Source organism: Atta cephalotes, assembly GCF_000143395.1.
Source record: "Atta cephalotes unplaced genomic scaffold scaffold00012, whole genome shotgun sequence".
Lineage (NCBI taxonomy): Eukaryota > Metazoa > Arthropoda > Insecta > Hymenoptera > Formicidae > Atta > Atta cephalotes.
Window position 1 is genome coordinate 5,035,951 of NW_012130076.1, and position 14,230 is coordinate 5,050,180.

The 14,230-nt window shown below is 31.3% G+C and overlaps 2 protein-coding genes across 2 annotated transcripts; one reads left to right on the forward strand and one right to left on the reverse strand.

Moving 5' to 3' along the window:
• The first annotated feature begins 4,348 nt into the window (after window positions 1-4,348).
• LOC105617271 (glycine receptor subunit alphaZ1) lies at window positions 4,349-6,962 on the forward strand. Its single transcript, XM_012198837.1, has 8 exons — window positions 4,349-4,388; window positions 4,474-4,567; window positions 4,866-5,020; window positions 5,220-5,375; window positions 5,734-5,874; window positions 6,108-6,337; window positions 6,480-6,614; window positions 6,711-6,962. Exons 1-8 carry the CDS (start codon window positions 4,349-4,351, stop codon window positions 6,960-6,962), a joined length of 1,203 nt encoding a protein of 400 aa, XP_012054227.1.
• Window positions 6,963-7,234: 272 nt separating this feature from the next.
• Window positions 7,235-11,894, reverse strand: LOC105617273 (periodic tryptophan protein 2 homolog). The gene is made up of 15 exons (XM_012198839.1): window positions 11,877-11,894; window positions 11,425-11,537; window positions 11,219-11,313; window positions 10,970-11,098; window positions 10,610-10,880; window positions 10,290-10,471; window positions 9,852-10,095; window positions 9,218-9,722; window positions 8,735-9,072; window positions 8,514-8,661; window positions 8,224-8,392; window positions 8,012-8,155; window positions 7,857-7,931; window positions 7,521-7,740; window positions 7,235-7,439 (listed from the first exon to the last, which is right to left on the reverse strand). The coding sequence occupies exons 1-15, from the start codon at window positions 11,892-11,894 to the stop codon at window positions 7,301-7,303; spliced, it is 2,790 nt and encodes a 929-aa protein (XP_012054229.1). The 3' UTR covers window positions 7,235-7,300.
• Between the last annotated feature and the right edge of the window lie 2,336 nt (window positions 11,895-14,230).

Genomic DNA, 14,230 nt, shown 5'->3' on the forward strand with positions numbered 1-14,230 from the left:
TTCACGAGAAATTAGCACGGCCGATAATCCGAGTATAATTTTTATTCTATAGTCACAGCAACAAAACCATCTGGCATGGATCATCTATCTCTTACCCAAGAATATCGTTTTCCCACTGATTTCTCCGGTGTGATTATAAAGACGATCACGCGTGACCCTCTATTTTGTGGCGACGACCCTCTCTGCCGGTGCCGCCGCGATTACGACGACCAGAGAGTATCTCGTTGAGATACGCGAAAGCTCTCATTCAGAAGGGCCCGTCTATTGACGAAATAAGCACCAACTCGCCGGTGATTTTAGTAAAGTTCGCAGTGTAACTCGTTGTCCATGACGACGATCCATATGCGAATACAGACACCATCACTCATGAACACAGATCCTCGGTGTCGCCTGGTGATTCCTGGACAATCTACAGAGGCGGAATCGAAAGTAATGTGGCCGCCGGCACGCGACACGATCTATCGTCTTCTGTCAAGCGATAATAATTAGCTTTCACGTGTCTCACCACCTTGTCTCTGTTGTCGTCGCGTTTTCACGCACGTTGTACTCGAGGATGGAAAAACTATGGAGCAACGCTCTCTGGCCATTCCTCCGATCGCGGAGGGTGCAGGCGCTGGCCTGCCGCCATCATAGAAATCAATACAACCCTATAACAGGAGAGAGCTTGTACCTCTGAGTATACGGAATTCCCTCGAACGAGACAGCCGTCACTTTGCACTGATTGCGAAAGATGAGAAATTGTCTCAAAGTTTACAATCCGCGAGTAGCATAATTCATTGGTGAGACATTGGTTAAACATTGACGTTGGATCAATGGACGTTGGATTGCACCAATAAATTATGCTACAAGGGAAACCATGTATTGGGAGATGAACTTAATTAATCACAGCCGGCTAGATTATAATCAGAAGCCAGGCTTCTGCGTTCAGTAGAGAAAATTAATCAACGCTTAGTGATTCTTCTATATAATTGGTTCCTACACTTAAATCCAGTGAAGAAAGGCAAGAACCAATCATATTAAAGAATTACTAAACGCTAACTATTAGATTAGTTTTCTCTGCTGAACGCAGCCACTGATCTTCTTATCTTTCATCTATACGAGGGTCCTGTAGAAATAAATCTTATTTTTTTCACTTCTTCGCCCATATTTTAATACATCAAGTTAAGTCGCAATGTCAAAATATATTTGTCGAAAAGAATAACGAGGACAACAGAAAATGTATGACTTTCTATGTGCTTTATCTTTTTTGACTCACCTAGTGTCCACTTTACTGTTTACCGGTCCATCCACGCAATGTAGATTCTTCCAAGGTAGAAGTTCGAGACAAAGTACGGATTATATCCTTGGCAAAATTCTTTTTTCTTATATGTTAACATCGATATTAAAAGTCATACTATTAAAGTTAACTGGAATTTGTTCAATTTTCTATTTCTTTTTAGTTTTAGTTCTGCCCTTAGAAAGAGATAAAAATTCTCTCAATTTACTTTAATCATCTTCTATATTTCGTATCTAAATATTCTTTCAAAGTTTAATAGCTTCTCTTTTAACGCATAAACAGATATATGAAATTGTAATTTTAGATGACTGATTTTTTAAATCGAGCGCGATAATTGTTTAAACAATTATCTGAAAATAGGAGATTTCAGAATTTATATTCACGTTCAAAGATACACTCGATTTGCACCAAAAGAAGAAATACAACTGACAAGAAAGAAATACAAAAAAAAAGCAAAAACATATTAGCCTAGTATGCTTTTATATATTATAATAAAATAACACTTAATAAAATAACACAATAAAAAAACACTTTGAGAAATGCCTGCATATTTGCATTTCATGCGAAAAGAGAAGATAAGGCATCATCTCAGAAAATGAATGCAAATACTTTTTTTTCCACAATACAGTTTACTTTATTTTTACAGACGAGTTTTGCATTTTGGAATTACTGTAATTCCGATCCAAAGTGCAAGATTCGTATGTAAAAACAAAGTAAACTGTACTGTGTAAAAAAAGTATTTGCATTGATTTTCTGAGATGATTCCTTATCTTCTCTTTTCGCATGAAACGAAATATTGGGCCTCTCTCAAAGTGTTTTACTGAATATATGGAGAAACGATATATTCTCTCTAATTATAAAAATACAGCGATATTTTCGTTTTTATAAAATAATCTCAAAGAAGATAATAGATGATCTAAGAAGAAAGATTTTCTTTTTTATTTATTTATATATTTTTATCCTTGCGCTTTTGTACAAATAATACACAATCGAAGATAAATCACGCAGCCTCTCATCTCTTCGACTCTTTGGTGAATCTGCAAATATCGTCTCTCTCCGCCATCCTATCACTATGCCCTTGAAGAAGAGAGATGAGCAAAGGAGGAACAGGAGGTTTCAACGAGGCCGACGATCGAGGTCGGGTTTTAGACCCGTGTGACGTCTAAATGGATGGTACCGTTGCTAAGAGGAAAGGGAAGAACACGCGTGTTGCCATGGCGAACCACAATCTCGCGTTTCCTCCTCGTTCATTTGCAAAGCCTGCATCGGTACCTGCTATATCCATAGTCCGAATCAGACACCTATACCTGACCCACTCTCACTCTCACCTTTCTCTTTCCCTCCTGTCTCCTTTTAGATTTTCTCCTCACAGCAGTGGCTCTGTCTTCTCGCGCGCGTTTGTCCAAATGATAAGATATGTACACGCGTGAATGTACACACACCTCTCGTCTTTCGAATCTCTTCTCCGCAGAACTATTTCGTGTGCAAATACACGAATCGTTGCAAAATCAACGTTTTGTACAATATGCGCAACGCAACAATACACATTTATTTGCGTTGCTTGCAATTTTTGCAGTCAGCGTCTTTGCTTTTTTTCTTTCTTCAATATATGATTTATACTGAATATATAATTTATCTCATTTTTATATTTTAAATGTAAAAATTTTGGAGGATTTTAAGCAACGTGAGCAGACCTGAATGTTAATTAAATTCTTCGGGATACAATGTGCAAGAAATGCGCAAGAAATGCGTGAACGGAAGAACGACACATTTCAATTTATAGTTGCAAACATTAAAAAATGTAGGTTGTTGATACATCTCATTAGCAAACCGATGTTAAAAAATGTTAGTATATTACACGAAAAATTCCTCACGCGCGAATATATGTATAACTTCAATCGCGTGATGCAAATAGTGCATCTACGCAGAACAATAAATCATTACGCAATTCACGACGGATAATTGCAACAAGCACAAAAGCGGATGACGATACCTATAATTGGATTATATTGCGACATTAAATGATTGATAATTGATTAATTGCTGTGCCGCCCTGGACAATGCAAGGGATGCCGAAGATGTCGTTATCAGTTGACGATACGGTTCGGCTGAGATGAAGCGTGCACTTCCAATAGTTTTACTTCATCTATGGTGGAATTCTCTCTCGGAAATATGTTCCTCGAGGTAACCGAGCTTCATGCTCCTTTAAAAGCCATTTTCGCCTCATTACGCACAGCGTTTTGTTTTGTCGCGGAGTCTTTTATCGCTTTATAGGCGAAGATAGGCGAAGAAAAATTGCATGCAGCAATTTTTTATCCGAGTTGTGGAAGGCAATAGTCTCGATCCGATTCTTTCTTAGACGAGTTCAAAATTGGGATACATACAGAGACATTTTAAAGACATTTTTGCGAGAACCTACGTCTAAAAGATGTTTATAAGACGTTTTATTCGCTCCGATTCTAAAATCTAAACTTTGTGTTGTTTCTGGGTTTCTTAACATATATATTTCTAGAAAGAAACAAGTAAAAAGTTGCAGGCTGAAGCGAGCCGTTGTTTCCTAGACTCTGCTAGATAGAAAAATTTCAAGTTAATGTAGTCTATGAAAAATCGTTATGATTAATGCTGATGTACATATATTTATGTTAATGTTAACATTTATTTGTTTGTTCTTACTTTTTAATTTAATGATGTGCGCTTAAGAGCAATTTTTTTGCATACTTCTCGTAAAAAGAAGAGACAAGCTTTGTAAATATGCCTTCTTTTGCTTCTCCGTAGAGAGACACGATATCAACTTGCTAACAATTTTTCTCTCGCGCGATCAAATAAGTTATCTAACCGAAAAAATAAATAGTAGTTTAGATGAATGTTAAATCTTATAGGATTAGTATTCTCCCTCGTTTAATATAATGAGAATTTCCGATGAGTCAGTAACCAAAGATATAATACAATACAAATAAAACAACAAGCGTTAAACAAACTGCATTAATAATGAATGGATAAAACAGAAAAAAACTTTAATGATGATGAAAGAATTTTTTTCGCAGCTTGCTCAGCGATGTCAACAATTGCTCTATGACGTCGAGACTAATTTTGCCAGAACATTATGTTAAAGGTAACGTGCGGCTTACCAGGACAAGATGCTTACATTTACGTTTCTTGTACGAATAATGAGCTATATATAATAAAACTCTTTGCAGAAATTAGACCGCCGTCGGGTGCACCTGTAGTGGTAAACTTCAACATTTTAGTGGTTGATATTAATTCTATCAACGTTGAAGACATGGACTTTCGGTAAATTAAAGATATGATGATAAACTTCTTTTGAGTTATAATCAAAAATGAATTAAATATAATGTATAATTCCCTATATTTATAATAATTTAACTCTTATATATAACATGTGTTTTATTACATTTAAAAACTTAATCTTTTGAATTGTATCACTTTTGAAAAATAAGAGAATATGTAAAAAGTAACATTTTAATTTAAATTAAGTAATAGGATATATTTAATTTAAGTTATAAAAAGACAAAATAGATGTTCAAAATCTGGATGTAAAAGATTATAAAATTACAATTGTCTTTATTAGTGTAGACATGTTCGTCAGTCAAAGTTGGATAGAATCTCGACTGAATATGTCTGAAGATATTTTCGAGGAAGATGATGATTATGTAATACTTACCCAGGAATTTTTCGATAATCTTTGGCAACCGGATCCATATTTTTTAAATTCAAAAGTTTCCGGTAAGCCATATTTATCTTCGTGTTAAATTGAGCGGAATTCATAGTCCGTTCTTATTTCAAGACTTCAGTAATGTCTTAATAAGACACTAATATATGGTCTCCCTTGGTTCGTGATTTCTTAAGATGGTTACTGTACTTAAGACGGTTTTAAATATAAGATCTGATTGTGAATATTGTTCTGTTATTAATAATTTTTCAGAGATTGCGACTTTAAATCACAAATTCTCGTTGGTCACGTTATACCGGAATAAAACTATTAAATATTCTGCCCGAATTAATGCTATTGTTGCCTGTCAAATGGAATTTCAATCGTACCCAATGGATATTCAAATCTGCCCAATTTACATAGAAAGCTGTAAGTAAAGCTCAAAAGTCATAGCACATAAAAAATTCAAGATGTAAACAGTAAAAATCGATCAATTATAATAGAAATCTTATGACCTTACGATATAACATAAATAGCAAATCCAACATGTTAATTTCCTTACTGCTTAAGTCTTATGTCTTAAGTTTTGCATGTGTAAAGGTCTTAAAACTTAAAATGCAAATGCGAGTTCCAAAAACAATTTATAATGTATAAACATATATACTTTTATAAAATTATTTTTAAAACATACAATATGATAGCAGAAAAGAGAAAAGAATTATATATTCTTGAATTTCGATAAATTTATTCACTTGTTTCACACACAAATCCGAATTATTTGTTACAGTTTCCTATAATAGAAAAAAATTGCGTTTAAAGTGGGGCGCGGGTGGTGTTACGATAAATCCTGAATTGAAGCTTTTGCAATATGATATTGGAAAGCCCGCAATATCCGAAGAAACTATAGATTATATGCTCGAAAAAAATGGTATATTAAAATTTAATATATTTATACACATTTAATCTGAAATTTAATCAAGAGTTTATTTAAATCCCTTTGTCCGATGTTTATAATCATTGAAACAATGATTACATATATGCGTTATATTAAATCAAATCCATAAAATCCAAAAAAACATATATAACAAACTCTAATTATAGAATGAAAGATCACATGGAATAAAAAAAATCCTAATTAATAATTTGATAATTACCTCGCAGGAAATTTCTCCCGGTTGGTAGTCTTCCTTCGCTTCGAGAGGCAGATCGGCCATCACTTGATACAAACGTTCGCACCGTCAACTCTGGTCGTGATGCTTTCCTGGTTCAGTTTCTGGTTGGACTTGGATGCAATTCCTGGTCGAGTGGCTCTTCTGGTGACGAGTATGCTTACATTGGTAACGATGTTCACCGGTCTTAAAAGCGATATTCCGCCGGTGGCATATATCAAGGTAAGTTTGCAAATGTAAGTATTCCATACTTTCTGTACATCTCTTTATATACTTGTTGTAATACTATGTATAATAGAATATTGCCTCATATTGACATAATTTATTTTTCCTAATATAAAAATATACACGTTTGCTTATGCAGGCTTTAGACTTGTGGATGGCTGGCTGTATGATGTTCGTGTTCGCAGCCTTAGGAGAATTTGTCGTAGTCAAAGTGCTCGACTTGCGACATATTAAAAATGATTCGCAAAGTTTCACGGATTCTCGCTCGTTTTCGGTTCATGTCTAAATATTGCTCATAACAATCTTATTGATAATTTTAAAAGACTGTTAAATTTTATTTTATCTATTAAATACGATTATTCATTTTCAGCGATTAATGGCGATGGTGAAGAGACAGAGCATTTGGGATGAAGAATTCGTTTATGCAACCAAACCGAAGAAGCATATCAATGATCATCTACTGCCAACTCTATGGCTAGATCCCGAATGTCAGATAGTGCAAACGAGTAAAACACGTTCTCAAAAAATAGATTTCTATAGCAGAATTATGTTTCCTATACTCTTCTTATTTTTCATCGTTCTATACTGGCCAATAGTATTACTGAAAAGCACAATACAATAATATGAATTTTGTGATGCTCAGTATTAGCATTCCATATATAATCAGCACTTTTCGTATTTAAAATTTGTGAATGAGTTGTCGACTAGAAGTTTGAAATGTATCTTTATTTATATGATAGAAAAATAAATTTTTTTTACATTTCGTTTATTTTTATAAAATACTTTTGTATTTACACTATGGTTATGTTTCAAAATTGACTCCTAATTATTGAAAATCTGTAGTTTACGTACACTAGTTTTTAGTACTAGCAATAAATTTTGGAACACAGCCTGTATTAAAATTATTATTATTATTATTATTATTAAAAAATCGTTGTCTTACAAAGATTTAAATAAAGCTTAATCTATATCCATTTCTTCTATGGAAAAATCAGATTCATCATCTATCTTAATTGTAGAAAGCTTCGATACATTTTTCTTAGATTTTAAATCTCCTATTCTCAGTACATAGCTTATCGTATATTGATTAAAATCACATCTGTAAAAAAATGTGTTTCGAATTATTTCCATGTTTATAACATATATATATATACAGTGAAGAAAATGTAATAACACTTACATTTTACTAAGATCATCGTATTTCTTTTGCATATTCTTTTGCAGCATTAATAGTACTGGCATCTGAAGCGCAGTATTAATCCGAGACCCGTATTTTGTCAAGATTATTTCTACCCATAAAAGATAGAAATGTATATGCCTCGTTGATTCAAATTCGGATGCTATAAACTTCAGCAATTTCTCGATATAAACATTTGACATATTCGTCATCGTTAACTCAACTAAACAGCCAGAAATCAAACAAATATTTATTATATATCAAATCATTATTAAAATCATTAGGAAATTAATTTAAAAAACAAAAAAAATATATACATATATATATATATAAACTCACTTTCTTTGTATGGAATGGTCTCTATAACTTGCTGCGTTAATAACTTCTCATTTAACTTCAATGCCATCATTAATGCTGAAATAGTAACAATTGCATTTATTTGTTAATCTTATTATTTGTTAATCTTATTATTATTATTATAAAAATACCTATACCTTTTGCGTAATCGTATTTGTCAAGTGTTTCTCTCACAGTATCCGGAGTAATTCCAAGTTCCAATTGAAATGGATCAAACATTAATCCAATATCCAAAGAATATATTAACAATCCTTCCGTTGTTGCTGCTGCCCACGCTTGTCCTATTTTACAACATATTTAAATATACTTACTTTAAACAAAATAATTAAAAAAAATCATTTATTTCTACCTGTGGGAGAGAATTGTAAACAAAGTACTCTCACTTCCAGTTTGACTCTCCTGCTTGCCATATCTCCACTTCTAACACCTGGCAAATGTAACGATATGTTTCCACCTTCGCGATGCTCAATTAAAGCTTTGTTCCCAAATTCAGACATGTATTTCCTGTTTATAACATCCTGCCAAAATAGGAATTAAGAATAGATCTTTGTTTTGCAATTGCTTCTGTATTTATATTTAATATATAATAAAAGAAAAAAATTAAAACATTTTACACGATATTTATTATTATAAACTTACATCCACACCATCCAGAGATCTATTCTGAGTGATTTCATACTTTTTTAACAATATTGATTCTTTAACATTATAAATGCACACATTTTTGGAACGTCCACCAGCTAATATGCACGTGCCGTCAGCCGAATAACATAATGTAGTAAAAGCTCTAAAAAATAGAATTTAATAATGCATCGTTACGACAAACGAGATTTATTATTATAGCGTTTCTCGCTACACACTTGGACTGTAAATTCTTTTTCGCCGTGACGAGATCTGTTTTAGATCTACCAGCACCTAAATCGGTTCTACCCTCAATAAAGCCTGTTTGTCTTGCCGTTTTACATTCAAAAAATATAATCTGTCCATCCAACGTAGCAACAGCAACTTCTTCTCCATTTGGTTTGTAAGTTACACACAGAGCATCAGCATTTAATCGTACAGTCTCGTGTGCAGAGCCATTTTCAATAGCATTCCATATTTTCAATGTTTTATCCCAGGATGCAGATACTAATTCTGTACTAGCGGGATTGGGATTAAATACCAAGCTTGCAATAGGTCCCTCATGACCACTCAGTATCTGAAATCGAATATTTTAAGCGTATTATTTTGGTTGCATACTTAGTATACGTCTTAGTATACGTATATTATATATAATTTAAACTACATAATTGTTAAAATTGGAACAATACAAATCAACGTTAGATGAATAAAGTTATACACACCTCTAAAAGAGTCCCGAGTTTCATACTCCATAGATACACATCAAAGAAATCTTGACCACCCGCAGCAATAAATTCGTCACTTGCATCGATCGCCAAGCAAGAAAATTGTACAGGACGTGGCGAAGTAAGAGTACGAAAATTTCTGTACCTCGCTAAATCGTATGCTCGCACCGTTCCATCCAATGAAGCGGACGCAACGAATTTACGATTGTGACTAAAGAGAACACTGGATATCGATGAGATATGCTCGTGAAACGTAAGCGTACAAAATCCAGTTAATGTATTCCATAGTTTAACTTTTCCATCGTCGCCACCTGTTATAATATACTGACCATCAGGACTATATGCCAAACAGTTCATATTAGTTCTATGCCCTTGCTGTTTCATGGCATATGTTTCACTTTGCCATTCCCAAACCAAGAGCTGTCCAGCATGAGAGCATCCTATTGCTATCCAATCTCCAGTAGAATTCAATGCAATCGACGAAATACGCTGTCGAGAAATACTGTAAAATCACATAGTAATTTAGTTAATCTCTAATATCACATATAATTAACATAATATTAAAAGTTAAAAAATATTAAATCATATTTTATAATTAAAATATTATTTTATAATTAAAATATTATTATACCTTAATGAATGGATCAAATTAGCATGCGGCATTTCATATAAGAAAAATGAACCATTACTAAATCCAACAACTAATATATGAGTATCTTGATGATAAGCAGCTGTAGTAAGTTTTGCATCTTTACTTTGCTTATGAACTTCGTCTGCTAAATAGAAAGTAGCTTGCTTTTTATAGCCCAACATTTTGATTTTTTTGTCTTTCTCTTTCATAGAAACCTCTTCTTTATCATTTTGTGGCAAATCGTCTAGAAAAAAAAAATGTACATATTTTTATAAATTATTATTATACATGTAATATATGCTACTATATACAATACAAAAATTATTTTTTTTAATCAACTACATTCTAGTCAGTTTTATAATTATTTACAAACAATATTAAATTCAGGAATTTCATAGAATGAAATTTAATAAAGAAATTATAAAGAAATTTTCTCACCCGAGTCTAATAATTTCTTTTCGGCATAAGCCTTTTGTTTTTCAGTTTTCTCTATAACTTTGTCTATATCTATGTCATCCTCGCTATCACTATCTTTAGGTTTTTCTTTTTTTGAAGGCGGTTCCCATTCAACCAAATCATCTGGTTCAAGTGTACATTCCCAGACACACACTCGACCATTTCTGTAAAAGAAATCTTCCGAAATAAATAAGCGAATTCAAGTTGTATAAGATTATTGTGCAAAATTTCTTGTCAGCAAAAATAATTATACAATAAATTTAAACTAATACAATGTAAGTATGTTAAATTGTATCATTTACTTGCTAATAGTGTACACATCATATTGTTTTGCTTCAAAGAAACATGCCACAATTACATCAGAATGACCACCCAATGTAATCCATCTAAAGTTTGCCCATTTTTGTAAACTGTATATTTTTACAGTAGTATCCTTTGAACCAACTGCTAATAGTTTCGAGTCAAAAGACCAACTAACGCATGTTGTCTCAGCAGTAGCTCCATGAAACGCATGTTCCATAATAAATGGATTATAATCCCCTGTTTGTAAACCAGGTGCATTGAAAATGAATACTGAAATACAAAAACAATATATATTATTTTACATATATGTTATATTTTCGTTAATACATTTTTATAAATTTAGAATAGTAAATACTTACCACCGCCTCCTTTACAAACTGCAAAATGTTTTCCATCTGGAGAAAACTTTACACGCTTAGGATGTCCTTTAAATCTGTATTTATGTAAAATTACTTTGCTTATTAAACTAATAATATGAGTTTCGCCATCTGCAAGTATATTATAAAGCTGTGATTTCTCCTATAAATATTCCTTCATAATAAATATAATACTCCCTCAAATAATATTAAATAATTTTTAGTAATGTGTACAAAAAGAAGTCTTCTTACCTGTATTAATCGCTACTAATATATTTCCATTTGGCGATACATCAATTGTAATATAATTAAATCTGCTCTCAACAGGAAGTGTCATAGATTTATTACTAAAAAATCATTTTATACAATATTTTGTAATAATTATTATCATATAAAATTTATGTTTTTTTTAAAGTTGCATGATTTACAGTAAAATTAATACTTTTATAATTACATACTTTTTTAAATCAAAAATTGTGATTCGGTTGCCCACAGGGCTAATGACTGACGATCCATCTGGAGTAAAGTGTAAATCTCCTTTACGATAAACTGTGCCAAGTAAATTACTGAACTGTAACAAAAATGGAAAGCATTTCACTGTAATTTATAAATATATATCTCATGTATACATATATATATTACATGAAGATGATTTTATACATGTTTAAAAATTACCATATATTATATTATTTGTCTCTTTATAATTATCAGTAAGTGGACTAATAAAAGGTATTATAACTAAACATACAACTAAAAATCTTATTAATCGCAAATAAAAGGGAACATAAATATCAAAACATTATAGGTTAAAAATATTGTATGTACATAATAATTTTAAGTAATAAAGAACACAATTTACAAAAAATAAAACTCATAATAAATTCCAATTCTTCTGAAACAAAAATCTTACTTTATATGAAAACTTCATCTTTCCTTTACTAATATCAAAAAAATATCTGTTCAATCCACGTGTAAATACATCACATTGATCACATATGGCTACATTTTCATGCTGACGCTCGACGCTCAATTCGAGCGTCAAAACAGGTCACATGATCAAAATTGACGAATATCAAACATTAATTTTAATCACGTGACCTCTTTTGACGCTGAAAATGAGCGTCGAGCGTCAGCATGAAAAGGCAGCCTAAAAATATACGAGTGCTGTATACATACTACGGCTATGATCAAAGTCTCGCTACAAATACTTTGAAGTGTTTAATGGATCAATTAGAAGAAAGAATTTTACAAATGATCAATTTTACACTGATCAATTAAAAAATGCTTCAAAGAGTTTGCATCGCGTTGATCATACCCTGAATTGGTTGCATCATGCAGTTTTAAAGTTATCCTAGCGAGGACGCCACAAGTGTGATTTTCGTTACAATTTACTGCATTACCGTCGTTCAATTATACAATGAAATAAATGTATTTTATAAGAAATTATTATCTATTATTTTATAAGTTTATTTTTCTCAAAAATTAATAATGAATTAAAAAGAAATAATTGAAAAAAGTTACATCAACGTATCAATATAATTACAATAGCAAAAATTTACTGCATTCTGCAGAGAAAAAAGCTTTATAATCGTAAAATTCTTCAATACGATAAGTTTTTATATGTTTAGATCTATAAAGAATCAAAAACAAGAACCAATCGTTGAAGAATTTTACAACAGTTGTAAAGCTGCTTCTTTGTTGAATGTTTTTCAGAACAACCATTATATATCAGGGGAAACTATAGCATGGAGTCAAAAGTAATACGGCAAACGAGAATGGATTAAAATGGATTGAAATTTTTTCCGAATGCATATTTTAAATAGCGAATATTTTTTTTGGATTAAATTGGATTCAATTAGATTCAATTGGATGCAATTGGATTGAAAAATCGCATTTCCTATTTAAAATTTTGTATTGAACAGTATTCACAATGTGTTTTGTACAGAAAAAGCTAATAATATTTTTAGATTGAAAAGCATACAGATATGCTCCATGCAATTTCTATAAATGAATAAAAATGCATTTCAGAATTGAAAAGCATTCATTTTCACATTCGTGAATCAATATTTCTGATAATCTGAATCCATTTCAATTTATTTCAATTCATTCTCATTTGCTGGAGGGGAGGGGGAGGGAAAGGGGGAGGTATAAGTTGTAAACCTTATATTATAAACCAAATGTACGAGCGTAAGGAAGAGACGTTTGTAATATAAATAATTACAAATTTCTATCTTTTTCATACACTTTCGTATTTCCCAGCAAACGAAATGGATTAAAATTTTTTTAATGCGTGCTTCAAATTCATGAAAATGAATTGAATGGATTGAAATGGATTGAATCCGAATGATACTAGTTTAATATTCGAAAAAAAAACATTCATATTTAAGAGTTACAAATTTTATTCCTAAGACATTTATAATAATTATATCTCATTTATATAATTATATCTAAAATTAACTATTTCAAATTCGTATTAAAAAACGCACCTTAGATTTGAAAACTTAACACTTCTGGGATTATGAATCTTCTACGTTACCCGCTACACTATTTCTTCAATTGGTAAATGTGTTATTCATTCTTTACTTCATTTACAACTAGTTAAATTAGTAACGAAATTACCCAGCAAACGAGAATGGATTGAAATGAATTGAAATGGATTCAGATTTTCAGAAATTCATGAATCCGTATTTCTAAAAATCTGAATCCATTTTAATCCATTTCAGTACATTCTCGTTTGCTTGATTTGTTTAACATTTTTTTATGTAAGTGTTACAACTTACTCGCGTTATTTTTGATTCCTTTCCTCTAACAATAACAATTAACAAAAACTTTATCAACTTTCGGTAAATTATGAAAAAATATATAATTCTAAAGTTGATAAAACATATCTAATCGGATAACAGAAGACATTAATTAAAATTATGAAAGAACTGCGATTCCAAGAATTCAAATCTTTAGACTTGGATAATGGAAACTTGAAATTTTAAAAACATACAAAGTATTAGAAAATCATTTATATATAATTTAGATGAAAAATAATTCTATATAAATTATAAATTTCCTAAAATGTCTATAATTTTTTAAGTCTAAAAATTAAAACGTGCACAAATTCTCAAAAATTAGTAAAATATGAACGTAATTAGATAATAAAAATTAAATGAATTACATTACATAATATACAAAGAAAATTTTTTTACACAGATATTACTACATTTCAATTGAAGTTGAAAGTTTCTTCAGTAAAATGGTGTAATTAGGTCAGGG